The 20,453-nt window shown below is 35.0% G+C and overlaps 1 protein-coding gene across 5 annotated transcripts in view; it reads right to left on the reverse strand.

Moving 5' to 3' along the window:
* Positions 1–993: 993 nt before the first annotated feature.
* The window catches only part of AP5M1 (adaptor related protein complex 5 mu 1 subunit), a 22,627-nt gene continuing 3,167 nt past the window's right edge, over positions 994–20,453 (reverse strand). The window contains exons 2-10 of one of the 5 annotated variants that reach the window (XM_015566491.1): positions 18,718–19,363; positions 13,831–14,058; positions 12,368–12,507; positions 11,369–11,454; positions 11,157–11,275; positions 7,967–8,063; positions 5,911–5,989; positions 3,792–3,842; positions 994–3,677 (exon numbers count right to left, since the gene is read on the reverse strand). In XM_015566491.1, the coding sequence (XP_015421977.1) occupies positions 3,815–3,842; positions 5,911–5,989; positions 7,967–8,063; positions 11,157–11,275; positions 11,369–11,454; positions 12,368–12,507; positions 13,831–14,058; positions 18,718–19,363 (1,423 nt within the window). In that variant the 3' untranslated portion in view covers positions 994–3,677; positions 3,792–3,814. Of the gene's footprint in view, positions 3,877–5,778; positions 5,990–7,966; positions 8,064–11,156; positions 11,276–11,368; positions 11,455–12,367; positions 12,508–13,830; positions 14,059–18,717; positions 19,364–20,453 lie in introns of those variants that run through there. The other 4 variants (XM_006767675.2, XM_006767674.2, XM_006767676.2 and 1 more) reach the window with 4 other exon arrangements.

Consider the following 20,453-nt stretch of genomic DNA (forward strand, 5'->3'; position numbering starts at 1 on the left):
ATAGTCTAATTATGTAATGGGAATTAAATCAAGTTATTCTCTACATCTTCAATAAATTTCAAAATAGCTAAATGTTCCCAATCTCCTTTCTATGAGGGACTTTGTATTACTTCCAATGTGTATGGTTTCAATATCCAAAGAGCCCTAGCTAAGTGATTTGTAAAATTCAATGATATTACTTCACACTAAATAAAACAGGCCAGGAAAAGAAACTCTTCCTTCAATCACCAGAAAATCAACAAGATTAACAATATAAATAAAATGGATCACATTTACGCAGGTTGTGCTTCTAAAAGGGAAAAATCACAGGGTTTAAAAATAAATATTGCCATTAATTATCTCTTTATAACCTGCAGAGGGCACTCAAATCCCTTGAGAGAAAAAGTAAAAATTTTAAGAGGGATAACAATATTCTTTTACAAAACTATCATTTAAAAAGACATTTAAAGGAAACATACACTTTGACTTTACATGTTGATGGATTATTAAAATATACAAATTTTCACATATCCTATTGGAGAAACAATTCATCAGGTGGTTTCCATCCCAGGGCATCCGTCAATCTGTAAATGCTAAATGCTGTACATCATATATTAGCACTACACTGCCAACAATTGTGCAGATTAGCCAAGGTCTTAGAGAAATCAACCAGGACCTCAGAGCAGCTTGCTTACAAGACAATAAACTAGTCATAGAGATATGGCCTTGCACTGCTGCAGGCTATATGTGGACATTATCATACCTCTAAAACAGTTGATGAAAAAAATTAGAAGCTAGCTGAAGCTCATAAAAATTTTAATCATTTTGTAACAGTGATCTCATGAGTTCTTTGGAAATTTATATGTTAATGAACCTCTTCATTACTATTAACTAACACTGTGTTTGGAGGAAAGATATTTGAATATTTGAATTATTTCCTCTGACATGACACTTAACATATGTATTATATACATTACATATACATACATGTACATATGATTTATACAGATTCTGATACATATTTCAAAATATATTGCAACATTTCATTAAAAATATTTACTGCATAGTGAATTATTAAAAATACTAGTTTTCTTAGCAACATAGCCAGGGGGTCCTGCCTTTCATCTTATATTTTTTCTGATCCTCAATTTCTGTGATTAAGTAACCGGCTATCAAAAGATATTTGGAAAGTTTGGTTACTAAATTGAAACAGGGGAGGGTGGTACCCAGGGAAGTTAGAGGTACTTCTTTGAGTCATTGTTTCAATTTAGAAATTGGGTCACAGAGACTTTGGAACAAAATAATGTATAATTATGTAAATACATAACTTGTATTGCAAACTGCTACTAGGATAATGAACAATTATAAAGCATTTAAAATGCTCTGTCTATAATAACATTAATCACTAATAATAACTTAGTATTTAAAAACAAATTTTTGTTAAAAATTATTGTTTCTTTTTTAAGGGTCTTAAACTATATGCGGAATAGATCCACACATTTGATATCTTGCAAGATAAATTTTGACAATGGTAAGTTTTTAAAGATGAATTTTTTGAGAAACCGTAGCACAAAATGTATCTTAAAATGTTATTCTTAAAATATTGTGCAAGATTCCAAAGAATATTTCAGTCTTAAAGTTATGGAAGAAGAGGTACACAGCTAAATGGAAAGGAAGGCAGAAAAATAGTAAACAATGCTGTGGAAAATGGTTAGTTTGATAATTTAAAATAATTACTTAGAAGTATTCTTGTAATGGCATCATTTACCTTTCTTTATCAACAAAAATCTTCATTCTGAAAGTAAACGCAATTATTCTTATGATGGGAACATAAGTTGTTTTCCTCAAGAAAGGACAAAGTTAACAAATAAAGCCTTGAAATCAGAAGTCTTAAGATGAATACTTGTGTATTACATGTTTCCACAATTGGATTTACCACATAGCATGACCTTTTTAAATGGGAGGAGGGTGGGAAGAAACCATGCAATTTAATAAAACTGAAGCATTTTTTCAACCTAAATTGTAGTGACTGCTTTGATTTTTGGGCTATCTCAGGGTCAATGAGTATATTCTCTAGTACATGAAACAAAACTAGAAGATATACTTAGAATGTAGTCTTTCTTCTTTTTTCAAAGCCTATGTTTCCTAAAAATCATTGTTAGACAAAGCAAAAAAGAAATGTTTGTTCTATTACGTAAGAAATAAACTTCATTTGGTATTCAATTGACTTTCTAACTTAGCAGACAGGACTTTACATCTTCAAATACTGAAAATAAATTGCATTCTTGGCCCTTGCTTTAAAAGGTTAGAGAGAATAAATGCACACCCTGGTAGTGTTCTAGTGATCTCCCTAATCTCAGTTGCACTTTGTCAGAACGAGGTAACTGGTAGTTAAGTGAAATACCCTAGATCAAAGGGGGATTAATCACCAACTGAATCCTTGCTGAATAAACCTGTCATTCAAGAAAATTATTTCCACTGAACTTAGCAGAGGATTGAAGGTATTTGCATAACAGGGACCAACGTACTTCAGCCAGGTTAAAAGGTTCAGAATTTATCCTATGTTTAGCTTTTTGCCTCCTTTTCCTTTCAGCAGCGTGGTACAATGGTTTCTAATCTGATAATACAGCCAACTATCTAAATGATGTCAGAACAGGAAAGTATTGCAAAGTTTGGATGAGGGATGGATCAATTTCACTTTCAGTAACTCCTAAATCTGATTTGTTGGAATTTAAGATGTAATCCTAAAAAAGTCCCTTAAACCTGAGGACTGTTTATTAACATCCCTTTCCTGACCTTTGTCTTAGAAACAACCGTTCTGCGGTGGCAGCAGTCCCTGCAGAGGCTCTGGATGCAAACTCGACCTCCCTCCCGCCCAGGGGTGGTGTAGGAGTCTATGAATGGCTATGAAGTGGTTTGAAATACTATAATAAAAAAAAGGAGAACATTAGCTGTTGTTGTTATGTACAAAATTGTGTTTTGAGAGATCTTAAATTATACAATATATAAAATCACAATTTCAACTCAAATAGTTGGTGTAAAACAGAATTTTATAAGACAGACTAATGTTTAATCAAGAAAACATTTTTTAAACAAATAATTCTCTTAAGAATTTCTGACAGGGCTATTTACTTCAAATCTGATATTTAAATCAATTATTTTAAGAAAGTTAAAAAATGCCCACCTCTGTAAGGGCTTAAAAAAGTTTAAAAAATATTGTTTAGAAAAGAAGGATTTCACCAAAATCATGAACCATTTTTTCTGGAGCACATTTTCAGAAATTTAACATTTTTTGTATCATTTGGATCTACTGAAGAATAATCACCTATATGATAGATAACAGATTTCATAATCATATTTTGCACTCAAAAGGAATTTAGCAACTTTGCATCTAGAGTAGGTCTGATACCATCCAAATCTTTGGAAATAGGTGCTCATATTCACTGCAAACGCAAAGCATCTTTCAAGTTAAAAAATGCAAAGAATAGTTATCAAAGAAAATGAATAAAATCCATAGTGAGATAATTTTTTAGAAAATGATTGAAGTTTTAACCCAAGAAAGGACTCTTAAGAGTGTCTTATAGCTTAGAATAAGAACATGTCAATCACGATTAAGCTTCTGGATCGGAATCCCTTTGAAATGCAGCTGTTTCTTCTTTAATTGTGGCAGTGGAGTCTGAAGAAAAGAAAGGTCCAGCCTTAAAGATGAGTAAGGAATACAAAATAGCTCAGGATTAGTTGTGGAGTTCAAAGGTCGCTAATTACACTAAGGAGTTCCCAGACACAGGGAAAACATTAAACAGGTCACCTACCAAACGGGAAGCAGACTTTGTCTTCAGAAATTATCCCGAAGTGACAGGTTTCTAGACAAAATCAAAAGCATCACAATGTGTCCAACTGATCTCAACGGGAAGAAAACAAGAGCTGGTTTTAGTTTTGTAGCATTATGTTAGAATGGAATGGCAACAGATGGCCTTAGGTTGCCGATGGCCCCACACTTTTCCAGTCTGCCCTAGATTTTTCCTCAGGTTTCTAGAAATGTCAAACCAGATGCACTGGTTTTCTGATTGCTTATAGTTTTCCCTAGGGGATTATTATACTGAATCTCTGCCTACTCACTAAAAGCCTCATGCCTATCTTAGTGTACTTTGCTGAACATTTATACAATCAAGATGTTCAAATGGCTCCATTAATATTAACATAAATTAAATATAAGCTTTCCTTGAGTTAAAGAGGGATCAAATGACTAAAGGGGAGTCTTTTTTTTTATTCTTTCAAAAGGAAGGTTTTTACTACTATGATTAAGCTAGACTAATAAGTTAAAGTCCTGATCAGGCAGTTATTCTATTTCCTGTGTTACTAGGATAATTTTGAACAGAGAACATTATGCCACAATAATGCCTTGCAAAAAATAAGAGTTTATAATGAGTAGGATTGACCTTAATTAAAAAATCACATTTCAAATCCTAAATTTATATGCAATACCCCTTCAAAGTATCACAATCCCTTTTAAGAAGTTAGCAGCTTTTCCTTAAGAGACTCATTAAAAAATAGAAACTAAGATATAATTTAATTGAATACTAATCTGTAATGTATATTTTTTATAACACTTCTAATTCTATTCCATGAAAAGAAACTTGACATGGATTAAGATTTGAGGATCTTGAGATTTTATCTTTTCTTGAATGGTCACTTAAAGTCCAACTTGAAAATGAACTGCTTTGAAAACAGAATGAGACATAATTGTCAAGACAGGTAAAGAATAAAGAGTATGACTATATGATTCCTGAGGAAACTAAGATAATGCTAATAAGAGAGTGATAATGACAAATTTAAAGAAAATATGCTATATGAATTTTACCTGAATTTATTCATTAATGAATTAATAATAATAAAATATGAAAAAGGCAATATAATACCTAAATTTATCTTTAAAAATTTGGCTGCACACATTAAGTCATCACAAAACACCATGCTCATCCTCTGAAGACATACTACCCCTCTTACTATTCTTTTTTTTTTTAATATATTTTATTGATTTTCCACAGAGAAGGGAGACGGATAGAGAGTTAGAAACATCGATGAGCGAGATCGATCAGCTGCCTCCTGCACGCTCCCGAGTGGGGATGTGCCCGCAACCAAGGTACATGCCCTTGACCGGAATCGAACCCGGGACTCTTCAGTCCGCAGGCTGACACTCTATCCACTGAGCCAAACCGGTTCAGCCCTCTTACTATTCTTATTGACAACCTAAAGCAAATTGTTATTGTGGCAGATAATAAGCTTACCTGAAAAGTAACTCCAGAACAGAGATAAACACCTTAACTAGAATTATGCAGATTCTTTATAAGTCAATTGGGTAGTTCTGATTAAGAACAGTTTACTATTTAAAGAATTTTGCTTTGTTTTCATTGGCTGTTTTTTTTTTTCCTCTCAAGAGATTTACAGTTGTTTCTCATGTGGTCTCTGGCATTCTGTAACAACACAATGTACTAGAAGCTTGGTACTCAGGTTCGGAACAGCAATCCACCAAGAATGGCTGCCTGCAGGTCTGAACTGAAGAGGAACCTAAGCCTGTATCCAGGAAGCTCAGTGGAGTAAAAGGGCTGCAATCGATTAGCCATGTCTGCCGTAGGCACAGGAAGGAACATGTGGCAGGATAACTCAGGACTAGAATCACTACTGGTTTATGCTCTGAATCATAGTTGAGAAAAATCAAAGAATAACAAAATTGGAGACATTAATCTTGAAAGTGTTTTTTTATCAAACTATGTCAGACTAAAAACATCAAACAAAAGCATTTTTATAATTAAATCATTTAATGTTTTCTCATTCACAGGCTATATGCATACACATTAAAAATAAAAGACTATGATTTAATTTAGGCTATGTTACTATTGTATAAGCCTTATTTAAACATGAGATAATTACAGTAATAATGATCCATATGTTACTGGAGCAGGAGCTTTAGAATTCCAGATGTAATAGTCAGAAGAAATTAGTTTCCGGTCTGAAAAATAAAAGAAATAAATGATCAATGTTAATAAATTGTATTAACAAAAATTCAGTAAGAGACAGATATTTTAAAGTTGTGGAATACAACTATTTCAAGGAAGGCAATACTTTGAAATATCCATTTTAATTTGACTTTTTCAAGGCATTATTATAACTCTTACCATTTCAAAACTTTGGTTTCACTAAAACATTTAAATAATCCATGTTTAAGTTTATTTTTGTCAAATTTATGCCAAAATCCCTCATTTATGTCAAATCAGCCATTTCCCCTCCTCACATTTTCCCTAAATTTTGTTTCTATGGATCATTACTTCAAGCACAAAAACAGTAAAAAAAATTTACATCGGTTCCCCTTTTGTAACCTCTTTACCAAGGTCCTGATTTTGATCTTGAAATTACTCTCTACCCATTGAAAGTTTCAGAGATAGAACTTTCTAAAAATGTTTTTAAAAGATTGCTTCAGTGGTTTCTTTTTTAAAAAATTTTATTACTTTTTTTATTGCTTAAAGTATTACAAAGAGTATTACATATGTCCCCATTCCCCCCACCCCCCCAACCCCTTTGACATTCCCCGGTATTACATATGTCTCCTTTTCCCCCCCTCTTGACATTCCCTGGCCTCCCCTACCCCCCAGTGGCTTGTGTCCATTGGTTATGCTTATATGCATGCATACAAGTCCTTCGGTTGATCTCTTACCCCACCTCCGGCTTCAGTGGTTTCTTATAGTTCTGATCAAATCTAAGCTTTTTGCTTTAATAGCTTTATAACTTTAGACAAATGACAGCTCTTTTTGAAGTAACATTTTTTGCTATGTAAAATTAAGATAATGCTCATTTGGAGCTAGACACCCGTAAATTCTTATCACACACATCACTAAATATCTAATTCTGCCTTTTCTACCTTTTTTCTTCATGCCCTGCTTCATAGTGAAAAGGATATATTACCTTATCTTTCTATTTATTTATTTTTCCCCAGTTTGGGAACTTAGTGACACTGAGAGGCAACACAGCATATTGGTTAAGCGGCCAGGCTTCAGAGCTAGACTATGTGGGTTTGATTCCTAGATCTGCCATTTACTAGTTATGTGACTCTAATCTTTCTGTTCTGTCAACATCCTCCTCTGTAAAATGGAAATAACACATAATAGGATTATATAAAAATCAATGAGTTAACACATAAAATACTTAGAATTGCTCCTGGCATACAATAAGCAATACATGTTAGCCATTATTATTTAAGTTAACATTTTGCATTCTGTATTCCATAGATACATTCTAAAATATTGGTCTGTTTGAATTTCGATGAAACCACTGGTTTGTCCAAACTGACATAACTATATTATGCCTTCACATACACACACACACACACACACACACACAACATTATGAAGACCATTCTACATATAATCATCTCTTTAAAAAACTGCCCAAAAAAATGGTGCAGGAGAAAATAGGAAAAACCTTAAGAAGGTAAAGAATATAACATTCTAATTTCATTACACAGAACTTATTATTGTCCTTAACAAGTAATTGCTTAGAATCCTGAAGTAAATAATACTATTATTTCCATTTTACAGATGCGGAAACTAAAACTTTGAAAAGTTAACTAACTTGCCTAAAATTACACAGATAACGAACTGTCTGAGCTAGACTTAACCCTTGTCTGTCCAACACCAAAGCCCCTATGAATAACCCCTGAATAAAAGTGTATATTATAAACAGAGCAAAATAAATCCAATTTTAAAGTCCACCTCTACACCAATTCTTGCCCATCCAGAAAATTTCATAAACAGAAGAAGGCAGAGGACAATATAAAGTACACAAAGTCTTACACAGAATAGGATCAGGCCAGAATTTTATAAATTGGGATTATTCCCTGATCTTTTTCAGTTACATTTTAATTTTACCTTAGGTAATAACTGTATAACATCATTTTAATTCCCTCAAGTTAGTATGAATCTATACAACTTACGTGTGCTTATTTTTGGTTTTCCTGATGCAAAAACTTGAACTGAATGCTGATCCGCATAACACCCAGTAAGTGTGTAATCTAAGATCCTAAAATGAAGCTAGACAAAGAAGAAAAACGTACCAAATTGAGGTGATTCTTTGGTAAAAATAAAAGGTCACATTATTTTCCTTGACGCAATTTTGGGAATTCACAAAGTTCACAAATTTTAAATCACAAATATTGAAGCTGAACATTGTGTGTGTGTGTGTGTGCATATGTATACATATACACACACCATTTCTCCTTTGCATTAGGGTCATTTCCTTGTAAGGCTGGCATCATGAAGTCCTTCACATATACTGGGCACTTCACTAATATGAACTCTGACCCTTACTGCAAGGTATCCTTATTGTATAAATGAGAGAACTGAAGTTCAGAGATGAAAGCAATTAGAATCCCAGCATGGAAGTAGCAGAGCTGGCACTTGAACTCAGACCTGACTGATTACCAAGCTAATGCTCCTTCCCCTAAGGTGTCTGGTGTTCTGGATATTCTCTTCTATCTCTAAGGCTATGTGGTTGTGATATATTTAGATCATAATTCTTCTACAGGCAGAAACATATTCTACCAAACCACAAAAATACAATTACGAAAAGAAAAACACCAGTTTATTCTGGGGTTCAGAAGAAATGAGATGCTCTACTTAATTTTCCAGAAATATAACTAAACTTAGAAATCACCCCTTCTCTCACCTATAAAACCTTTCTAAAATGTAATCCATAGGTCTCGGATTTAATTGATAATATTGTGTCATCAGTATAAATGCCAATTATTATGTGGGATTCTAACAGCAAGGGCCATTAGTACCTTCTCTGAAAGCGTAGCCCTGGGTGCCTGAGTCACAATGATATTCACATTAACCATGAAGGTTCTATATCTTACAGAGCTCCAGTCCCCTCGGTTCTCTTCATCTTTGCTGCTAAAAGTTCCTGATTTTGCAATACCCTGATAACTTTTTTTATACTTTTTCTTTCTTCTATCTCCATTCCTTGCAAATTTCTCCCACTTCCTAACTTTCTCATTTTGGTTACAAAACGAACTGATCATTTGCATAGAATGTAATTTCCAGATCTTTGCAATGTCTTTCCTGTTGCAACTCAAATTATCTCAACAATAAAGGGATTTTAATTGCTTGTTTAGCATAATTCTGGATGCTGAAAGTTATGACACGGTTGATTTCCAAAAAGCTAGATATTATAAAAATAAGTCTATTTAGTGAACACAAATATGTAGTACATGCTTTCAATTAAACTACATCTGGTTAGGTGATGGAAATGAATAGAAAAGTCATAATCCCTACCTTTGAAAGACATACAGTGTGGTAACCAACATCCTACATTTTTTCTGAAAAATATCTGGAAGCAGAAATATTTATAAAAATCCTTGAAACAAAGCTTGTGGACATAGTTGAAATTAAGACAGAAGAAATGAATGTCACAAGTGTACTTCTGACTTCAGAAGTACTAATGCTTTTATGTATGGATTTCGATCTCTCTTCTTTGATACTATTCTATTTAGATCTTGCTGTTACTTTTGATCACCTCTTCAGTTTCCTTCATTGGTTCTTCCGAATCTTTCTCCTTATTTTCTCTCTCTCTTTTTAAAAAAATCTTATTTCCACTGACTCGACTATTTCTTTTCCATGGATAACTCCTAAATCCTATATATAGTTGAGCTCCCTCCTGAGAATCCTGCTCCAACTTTTTTTTTTTAAAAAAATATATTTTATTGATTTTTTACAGAGAGGAAGGGAGAGAGATAGTTAGAAACTTCGATGAGAGAGAGACATCGATCAGCTGCCTCCAGCACATCTCCCATTGGGGATGTGCCCGCAACCCAGGTACATGCCCTTGACCGGAATCGAACCTGGGACCCCTCGGTCCGCAGGCCGACGCTCTATCCACTGAGCCAAACCGGTTTCGGCAACCTGCTCCAACTTTTTAGCTACCTTCTGAACACTTACACTGGGATACATGGCTATCACCAGCAACATTCATGATATGAAGCCCGCTCCCTCTCAACTTTCTCCACATCAGTATTTTCTTCTAACTACTATATTGATCCATTCATCAAATATTTATTGTGGCAGGTATTGGTCTAGATGTTGGTAGTAAAACAATGAATGAATGAGACTCACATGGACTCCACTCTCTTGGAGCCTCAAGTCTTGTTTAAATTACATACATTTTTAATAATACCATCTTTGACTTTAAAGTACTTATTGTCTCTATATTTAATTAGTGACCAAGGCTTTATGTTTATTACAACTCCTTCAGCAGTTTCTTCCTTTTATTCTCATCCTTTCTCTTTCTGTGACACTACAGGAGCTCAGCATCATTAACTTACACCTTTCATCTGGAATACTAATAGAGCTAAAAAATAGTTTGTCTATAGTTATTTTTTTCTCTCACCTTCTTCACATACATTCCAGCTTAATCTTTATAAAGTATCACTTTCTGAAAGACCACTCACTCCCCTACTCAAAAAAATTATAACATTTTCTAATAAAGGAATAAAAATTAGATTGAAACCCTCTACAATCCACACCTAAACCATGTATCCAGCCCTATGTGCTACTATTGTTCCTGGCACTGGTTCCTAAGCGTGCTTTGTTATCCTTCAATCTTCTATGTTATCTCTTTAATTCATACAAATGTTAGTCTTCACGGCTTCACATTCATGCTTATCTGGGCCTCAGAGTTTTGCTTAAATTCCATTTCTACTGCAATGCTTTCCTTGACCACATTGGTCAGAAGTGCGCACTTTGTCTTTGAAATACCAAAAGCAGTTAGCACCGATCAATTGTTGACATGGATTACTGAAAATAACTCTAGGGGAAAAGGACTACATTTTACATTTTTGGTATACAAATTTCACATGTGCTCATGATAGCTGGGCAGAAACAGATTAAGGTGAGGTGTTTAGGTCATACTTACCTGCTTCACCTTAAAAGTTTTACAGTATTAAGTGAAAAAGAAAGTTACTAACACTAAACAAAAATAATCTCACAAAAATAAAAAAGGAACAGCACGGACAAAAAAACCCCAGAGTTTTAAAAAATTACTAGAAAACATTAAAAATCAATTAGATATATGTAATTTAGAAACAAAGGAAAGGTTTCTAAGGGAGTGAGTTATTCAAATATATTTACCTTTAAATATGCTGTACCCCCAATGCAAATGTGGTCAAATGGCTGCTTCTCATGGCTCTTGGCTCCAAAAGTTACAGTTCCAGAAAGACTAATTTCCATTGATTTTGGGAACTTCTGTCCTAAAAACAAAAATTTACCAATCAAATAGCCTAAATTAAGTAGATTCTAAAGCAAATGAATGAAAAATAATCAATAAACAAAACCTGGCTCACCAATAATCCAGATCAATAAGCTTTTCTCTCGAAATACTTCGAGCTGGCCAAAACTAACTTTGTATTCCACATGTGTGATTGGACCTCTTTAAAAAAGGACACAATACAAAAAAAAAAGTCACAGATATAACAAGTTTAAGAAATCTAAGTCAAATCTTGCTACTGTTACTTAATACAAGGGAAGCATAAAAGCATTTCTATATTCAAGTTGGCAGAATAGAGTAGAACAAATAATATTATATCTCAAAATATGCTAGAAGCACAATAAACATTTTGGTGATGACATATATTTCATTATTAATTCTAAAGATAAATATAAAATCATATAGAATATATTACTAGTCACATAGATTGACATAACATTAAAACTATAATTTTAATATACATTTAGATACACTTTGCAAAGAACTATGCTGCAGAACGAGTTTAAAGTAGAATGGTGAGGAAGTAGTTGACCCTTGATTAACATAGGTCCCTACACAGTTCAAACCTGTGTTGTCCACAGGTCAACCTTTTCAATCTATAGTTGGGAATCCGCAGGTGTGGAGGGTCAAGTGTAGATAAGTTTTTGAGGAGCCAAAAGTTATACATGGGTTTTTCACTGCGCAGGGTTGGTGGCCCAACCCTCAATTGTATATGAGTCAACTGTAATCTTATGATATGACTAATTTAATTCACCAGATAGTTGATAGCAAGGCTTGACTTATATAGAGTAGAGAGAAATTGCTAGAAATAAAGCCAGGAGTGAAACAATCTCTGAGAAAGCTATGCTGGCTTATGTTTATATTTATTAGCATGTTTAACCAGAAAAATAGAGACACATTTACAGGTAGAGATTATTTCTATCACTATGTTTTGGTTCAGAATCAGCATTCATTTGAATAGTATTAAAAAAATCTTATAAGTAAGGTTAAAAACAAAGACAGGTAATTCACTGTGGGGCAGTGGAAATGTACTAAGGAAGGCAGAAATCATGGCATCATGTTATTTTATTCCTACCTATTGTAAAATGGTATATGAGCTTCACAGAATTCAAAATTATTTTTCACACTTTCATGAAGTTTTAAATTAACTGTTATTTTTAGTTGTACTTCTTCCTCTTTCATTTGATAAAAGCCTAAAATTGGTGGGACAGGAACCTGGAAATAAACATATACAAACTTTTACATAATTGTCAGGTTAATGGGTCTAAAATATCAATGGCAATTGAAAAAAAGTCTTGCAGTAATATACTCATTATTTAAAGATACATCTTTAATGACTAATGGGTTACTCCAAGTTGCTTGGATAATAGATGATGGAGCTACATGCGTTGGAAAGGCAAAGATTCTTCCATCTCTTTTTGTTTCCAGAGATGAGAAAGGTGCCTGACAAAGGTGTGCAATTCATTTTTACACTCTTTTTCCTACTCTTGCTCATCCAGGTTCCCCTCTTTCAAGTTCTCTATGACCTGCCATTTAGGACAGGCAGTGACACTCTGCCCACAGTTCCTGTTGCCCCATTTGTATACTGTGGCACCCCACCCCACACCTAGCTCAGCAGTAGCTTGCTAAATTGGTTATCAATAATTGATTGAAAGTGAGACAATCTGTAAGCTGGGGTGAGCCCATCAATATTTCTAGTACATCTGAAGTAAGAAATAGGAAGGACCTACTTTGCAGTACACATCCTAGTACTGGAGGACATATGCAAGCTGAGAAAGCTGGGTGGAAGAGGAGACTGAGAAGCAGAGATACACAGTGTAGACCTTGAGTACAGAGTGCTTTTAATTTTAATTTCTGATTCTAGTTTCAGTAAAGCCTGGGTCTACTTCCTATCCTTGAATGACAATGAGATTCCCTCTTGTCTTCTCAAAGTAAATTCAGTTTACTTAAGCTAGCTTGAGTAGGCTTTTCTAAACCACTGATTCACAATTACAAGAAACAAATGGTAAAGTAGGTTTTGGAGTCTGGAAAATTTCGGTTCAAATCTAAGCTCTGCTACTTATCAGTTATATGACCTAATACAAGCCACTGAACTTCTCTGAGACTCTCCTCATCTGTAAAGTGGGGATAAAAATACGAGGGTTTTGAAAGTGTTAGAGAAAATACATGTAAAGTGCCTAGGACAATGTCTGACAAATGTTTGTTTCAATAAGCAATAAACAGCTATTAATAATATTATATATTTGTAACCACAGCTGCCTAGGATTAAAGGCATTTTTACATGTTCATGGTTCAAACCATAATTATACCAAGATCTTCCCTATGACCATAAACTCCTTATTTGGGAACATTAATAAAAAAAATTCCATGACTTTGAAAACATTAAGTGCTGTTACAAGACACCAGAGATAAGAGACATCTTATTCAAAGAACTGAATCTTCATTTTCATTCATCTGGTAAATAACTCATGAAAAGTTCTCCTTTGGACCAAATGTAAGAATGATCTGCAAAGTCTCAATTTTTTCAAGGTTGTTTACCTGGGAAGTGTAGTAGCACAAGTTGAATGATTCTAAAGGTGGAGTGAATGGAAATTTGTAAGGTCCACTAAATGCAGAATCATCCATTGCATCAAGGCTACTAGAAGTCAGAATGGCAGAGTCAAGAGAAGTCACACAAGGATGGACTAGAATATCCTGAAGTGGAGATCCATTGGTGGGGAGACTCAAGCTGATGGTAACATTTGGCATGATTCCTTCTAAATCACACTGTAATACAAAAGGAAAATTATTACCACGATCTTAGAAGCAAACATCTTCTGGGCAAGGCTTTTCAGAATTTATCTGAGTCATTTTCCACAACTTACTTTTCTCTTAAGACATTGTTCTCTTTGCTGTCTGTTCTCCTTAATAGTGTTATCATGCTCTCAGACACCTAAGCCAGAGACTAGGAGAACCTTCCTGGAATCCTCTGCTTATATTTTCAACCCTTAAAAAGCTATATTAAACCCAGTGAATTCTCTCCATTCTTGTTGCAAACACAATGGTATAGGACCTTACAATTTTGGTTATAGTCTTCTAAATGTATTTAGATTTGTTTTCCTCTAATCAATCCACCCTCCATTAGTGTCGTTATCTTAATGAAACATAATTTTAATTATACTGTATCCATGCTCAAAACCTTTCAGTAGTTGCCTCTCAGTTTTGTATTACTTTGAAAGCTTTTCATCGTTTGGCTCCCACCTACATCTTCAATCATTTTCTACCCTGCAACTAATGCTGTAGACATAATGAATTCTTGAATTTTCTTGAATAAGTCATAATATCCTATACCTCCATGCTTTTTATGTGCTATTCCCTCCAGCTACAATCTTTTCTCTTTGTAACCTCAGTTCATGTGATGCTTTGTGTGAGGCCTCACATTCTGTATTGTCAGCTCCACAGCCCACCTCTGCAATATAGAGAAGCCCAAGATCTTTTTTCCTGTGTGTTATGGTTAGTTTGCCAATGACAGGTAATGAGAGGCTTGGAAGGTAGAGGGGAAAGGGAAGCCATTATTCTAGGAAGGTCATGGAAGCTAGATTCGACAGCTTCCCAGACCTCTGTTTTCTTCACATCCTTAGTGTCTAGCACATTGCTATGCACATGAGACACTAAAAAAAAAAAAAATGTTTGCTGAATGGATATAGTTTTCTAATTATGGAGCCTACATTTGTTTTCCATTTTAATCTGAAATATTTCACCTTTTTCGTTTTATCTATTGATTGACATATATATAAATTCAAGAATATATGTGCTATAAAATGTAAGTACTTAGAGACTAGGCAGGCATATAAACAGCACCATGCATAACTACTGTCTTATAAAGGTCTTTCAGTTTCAGTTACAATACTATCAACCACATTAGAAAATAAGAATGTCATATACTCTTACTATAAAACTGAAAAATACTTTAGTGTTTTAACTTCTACACCATCTGTCATTTCATCTCCATATATAAATTAGCAAGAAAAAAGGTTTTGTCTTTTGACAGATATTTATAAAGATAACAAAATATGCAAATATTAATAGCAAATACTATTATAATTTTAAAGCAGTCAATTTATATTTCTTTAATTGGCTTCTAACATGCTTACAGGGATCAAGAAAATGCAGCCATTATGGAAACCACCAACAAATTATCTCCTCCCAAGCATTTAAAATACCAGATCACCAGTCATTTACTATAGAATGAGGACATCCATTTTAGAAGAAATTTTTGTACTACCCTTTAAACCAATCTGGCATATGTAAAAGTGGACTTTTAACTAGAAATTATAAAACAGAAGGGTCTAGGAACTTACTTGATTTTAAAAATAAGAAAAAAATTTAAGAATTAAGATTTTTTCCAAAGACATGGAAAATTAGCGGTAAAGTGGGGACTAGAACTTTAGTCCACTGGTTTTTGGTTATCTACTAGGACAGTGGGGCTTTGACTTATGAGTGCCCGGACTAAGGAGTTTTTTGAGATACAGGCCGTCTCTCGGCTGATTTTTTGCTTTGAGTTGCGAGCTAAAATTCGGGTTACGAGCCAGCTTCAGATACCCTACTGCTAGTTGGCGCAGCAAATGTCACAGTGAACGCCACAACATCAGCCCAGCATCACATATCTCACTCATTCACTTTATGATTTGACATACGAGTAATTTGAGTTACGAGCTCTGTCACGGAATGAATTAAACTCATAAGTCAAGGCCCCACTGTACTAAGATAAAATGAGGATAATTACTTCCATTTACAACAGGCTTCACAATAAAACTTGTATGCTAAGCTTTTGAAGTACTTAAAAAATGTTTGGATAACAGATATACTATTTAAATACAAGTTTAAAGAAACATTTAATATGTGGGTTAAAGTAGAGCCCTACTCTTTTTACTTTTAGAAGAAAGTTTTTTGAAGAAAGTTTTCCATAACTTGTATCAGATAAAAAAATAGAAATCAACCCAAAATTCCAATACACAATAAACTAGGGTTAGCTTATTAATGAGCTGAGACATTTAAACACCATAGTATTAATTAGTAGTAAATTATATATAACACTAGAGGCCCAATGCACAAAATTCATGCAAGGGGCTCTGCCCTCGCAGCCGCAGTTTCATCTGGAAGGTCATTCAGAAGGTCATCTGGACAGCTGTTCTGCTGTTTGGTCTAATTAGTATATTAGCTCTTTACTATATAGGACTAGAGGCCCGGTGCACGAAATTTGTGTGGGGGGTGGGATTCCTCAGCCTGACCTGCACCCTCTCCAATCCGTAGGATATGACATTTCTTTCTTTCTTCTATCCTCACCTGAGGATATTTTTCCATTTATTTATCAAGAGCATAGAAGAGGAAAAGACCTCACCACGCACGCAGTCCCCTCCTGCACCTGCGTGTGCAGCCTCCTCCTGAGTGGTCATGATGTTACACTGTCCCAGACAATTTGCATATTACCTCTATACACACACACACACACACACACAAGGCCCAATGCACAAAATTCGTGCAAGAGTAGGCCTTCCTTCCCCGGGGTGCTGGCACTGGCTTCCCTTTATCACCCAGGACCCAGGCTTCCCTCGAAGCCCCGGCTTTGTCTGGAAGGTCGTCCAGTCTAATTAGCATGTTACGCTTTTATTATTATAGTTACTAGAGGCCCAGCGCACAATTGAAATCGCGCGAGGAGGCACCCCGCAGGGTGCCGGGACCTGCACCGGCCACCAGGTTGTGTTAGCTGGGGCGGGGGTGTGCTCCAAGCTGTGAGGCCACTTGGAGCACGCCCCCGGTCGCTGCATTGTATCTGCTGGGGTGGGGGCAGGCGCTCCTGTGTTGTGTCTCCGCTCCGGCCCGCCCCCAGCCCCAGCCTCTCTGTGTGTTGTGTCTCCACTCTGGCCTGCCCCCAACCCCAGCCTCCCCACGGCCGCTGGGGTGGGGGAGGTCATGATGCTTGACTAATTAGCATATTCCCTGTTTAATAGATATAGATTCCCTATTTACTGTCACAGGAATATAAGAAAAAAGACTTCAACTGTGTTAAGGCTTACAAATAACACAACCCACAAACACCTCAACATTGGAGCTATTTATACTTCTGATAAACTTAATAACTGCTATGTATTTTTGATCATGATGGAATGAAGTTTAAACACATATATTCATAAATCACTTTAAGGTTAAAAGGAAAAAGGAAGACCCAATTTGTCCCAGGACCGTTCTACTTCTCTATTCTTGAAATCTACTACATAACCATTCAATATTGTTTGATGTATAAAAAAGTTTATATTCATAAGTACAGAGAATAAAGGAAGATAGAAAAATAAAGGTATCTGAGAATATTAATATCCACTTGTAAAAATTGTACTTGGGGGTTTTTATTTTAGATCATTATTCAACATGGTACTGATCACTGCTATCTATTATTATTTCTGTTGACTTTTCCTACTTCTAACCAGAGAACCCCCATATTAACTCATTGACTTGTTTAAATAAATCAAGGGCCTTTCAAAATAGCTTTAGATATTAAATCTGAGGTTTGTCAATTTCACCCCTTCTAGAGAAAATGGAAAACAGATATGGTGGTTTTAAAATATTTTCACAAATTATTTGACTCTTTTTAAAAGGTGAAGCCTAACTCCAGTCCCCTTGAATGCAGACCAGACTTAGTGACCTGTTTCTAAACAACCGAAAATGGTGGAAGTGAAGCTATCTAACCTCTCAGTTTTGGTAATAAAAAATATAGCTTCTACTTGTGCCCCGTGTCTGTCTCTTGTCTAATCACTTGATCTATAGAAAACTAGTCACCAAGTTGTGAGGACATTCTTAAGCACCATGTTGAAAAGTCCGCATGGAAAGGAACTAAGACCTCCCACCATTAACCAGTCATGTGACTGAGCTACCTTGCAAGTAGGTCTTCCAGCCCCAGTCAAACCTTCAGGTGACTACTGCTCCAGCTGAATTCTAGACTGTAATCTCATGAGAGACTCCACACCAGAAGTTCCAACTAAGTTGCTCCTGAAATCCTGATCCACAGAAATGATAATAAATGTTCTTTGTTGGGACAATGGGGCAATTCATTACTGTGGCAAGATATAACTAAGTAAGGAATGCAAAAAGATTTTACCAAATATGATATGAATTTAACATCTAGTGACTGCTGTTTATGATAAAAATCAAGAATCTATAATCATCTATAATAATGGCATAATATGCTAATTAGACCGGACAGCCAAATGACATTCCGGACGAAGCTGGGGCTGCAAGGGCCAAGGGAGCAGCTGCAAGGGCCGAGTCCCTTGCACAAATTTTGTGCATTGGGGCTCTAGTGTCATGTAACAATGTAAACTAAAATTAGTAAATTTTACTTTTTTCTATAGGTGTAAATGGTATAAGACAAGTTCCAGAGAAAAACCTCACCTTGCAAGTGACAGTTCCGACTACTTGCCATGTATCTGCTATATCCTGTTTATCATATTGCATAGATTTTACTTTTTCAGTGATAGAAATAGAAACTTGGGGTTTTCCTTTGTATGTTCCAGCTTTCCAGGCTGGCTGCTTTTGTGGATGAGTCACAGAAGCAAAACTGATACTATCCAATGAATTCTGTAAGTTGGCATCTAGTAAAGTTCCAAACGGGCAAGCCTGCAGAAGCAAGTCAGGCAATTGGCTGAGTTTTGTATTTAGCTCAGTATCAATTCTTTGACTTGAGTAAAGAAAATCCTGTATCCCAAAAAGAAGTTCAAAGCCTTGTGAAACTGCACTAATGCTAATGAGTGCTGGACGAGGGGATAAAGTTTGTTCCACTAGTGGGACACAAGCATATACTATGCCATTCTTCAGAAAAGCAACAACTGGCCAGAGTTCTTCACCTCCTACTTTAAGTCCGTACACAGATGTTTTATTGATGCGAGAACAGCTATCACGACTCTCCGTGAAGTCTCTATCTTCATCCAATAATCTAAGTTCGAAGAGTAATGATTTAAGAAAGGGACCATCTTCAGGGATAGGCACATAGCTTGTTCCATTGAAGACTTTGGCTCGTTTTTCAACAGTTGGATACCGTCTGCAGTATGGAAACAAAAACATTAAAAATTATTCTTCCAAGTAAAATAAAAATGGAAGAATCCAAAAACCAAACACAAACTAAAAACTGAAGGTAAATAGTAATAACAAAATACAAAGTAACACGTACATACACACCCACGAAAACCATAACCAAAAATAATTTATATTGCTTGTTAAGTTCTGACTGTAGTAAATAACTGTTGCATAGTTGGTATATTATCTTAAATGGTAAAGTATCGTTATCTACTACTAAACATAATTTAATATATTTTTTTAAACAGATAGAGAATATAGTTCTAATTTGAAATCCTAGTTTCTTGGCCATTGAGATTCCCACTTGGTAGGCAAGGAATATATACCTGGACACATTTTAGGCGTCAATAAGAACTTTACTTTCTGATACCGTCATAGTAGAGTAGGATCAAAAGAAGTGGTTTGATTTAACCCTCTACAATTTTTAGTTCACTAGTTGAGATGATACAATTACAAGAGGAATGTTCTATTCTATTTAACCTGTAGTGAAACTGGTACCCCAAGTTTTCTTGCCAACCCCTAGAAAAATATATGAGCATTTTAGTAATAATGGTTTACCTCTCTGGCCCTTGAAGATAGTATGAGGTAATAAAAAAAATCTGAATAATCCTTTATGATTTGCATGCTTTAGGCTGAATGGTAAGTTACTAATTCATCCCTTTTTGGGGGGAATCAGAATAGAAGGTGCTTTTGTTCATTTATAGAAATGTTAGATCATATTTTCTTAGTTCAAAAAATATGTGCTTTCCCTATTCCTTACCTTCCCACAATCCAAACAAAATCAACCTCTTGGTTATTAACTTCTGTGTAAATTACCTAACTTACCCAAGTCTTTTTTCTTATTAGTAAAATAAAGAGGTGGCTAAAGAACATACCAGTAATTCTCATCAAGGATCAAGAACATACCTTGGCCAAAATAATTTTTTTTTCACTAATTGTACTAATAAAACATTGATGTTTACTAATATTGTTTAAAAAGAAAAACAATGTATTCAAATTTATCAGTGTATTGGTGATCCTTATTCATTTACATTCTGATGCATTTTCTTGGTTGA

This window comes from Myotis davidii, unplaced genomic scaffold (genome assembly GCF_000327345.1).
Source record: "Myotis davidii unplaced genomic scaffold, ASM32734v1 scaffold281, whole genome shotgun sequence".
Taxonomy (NCBI): Eukaryota; Metazoa; Chordata; class Mammalia; order Chiroptera; family Vespertilionidae; genus Myotis; species Myotis davidii.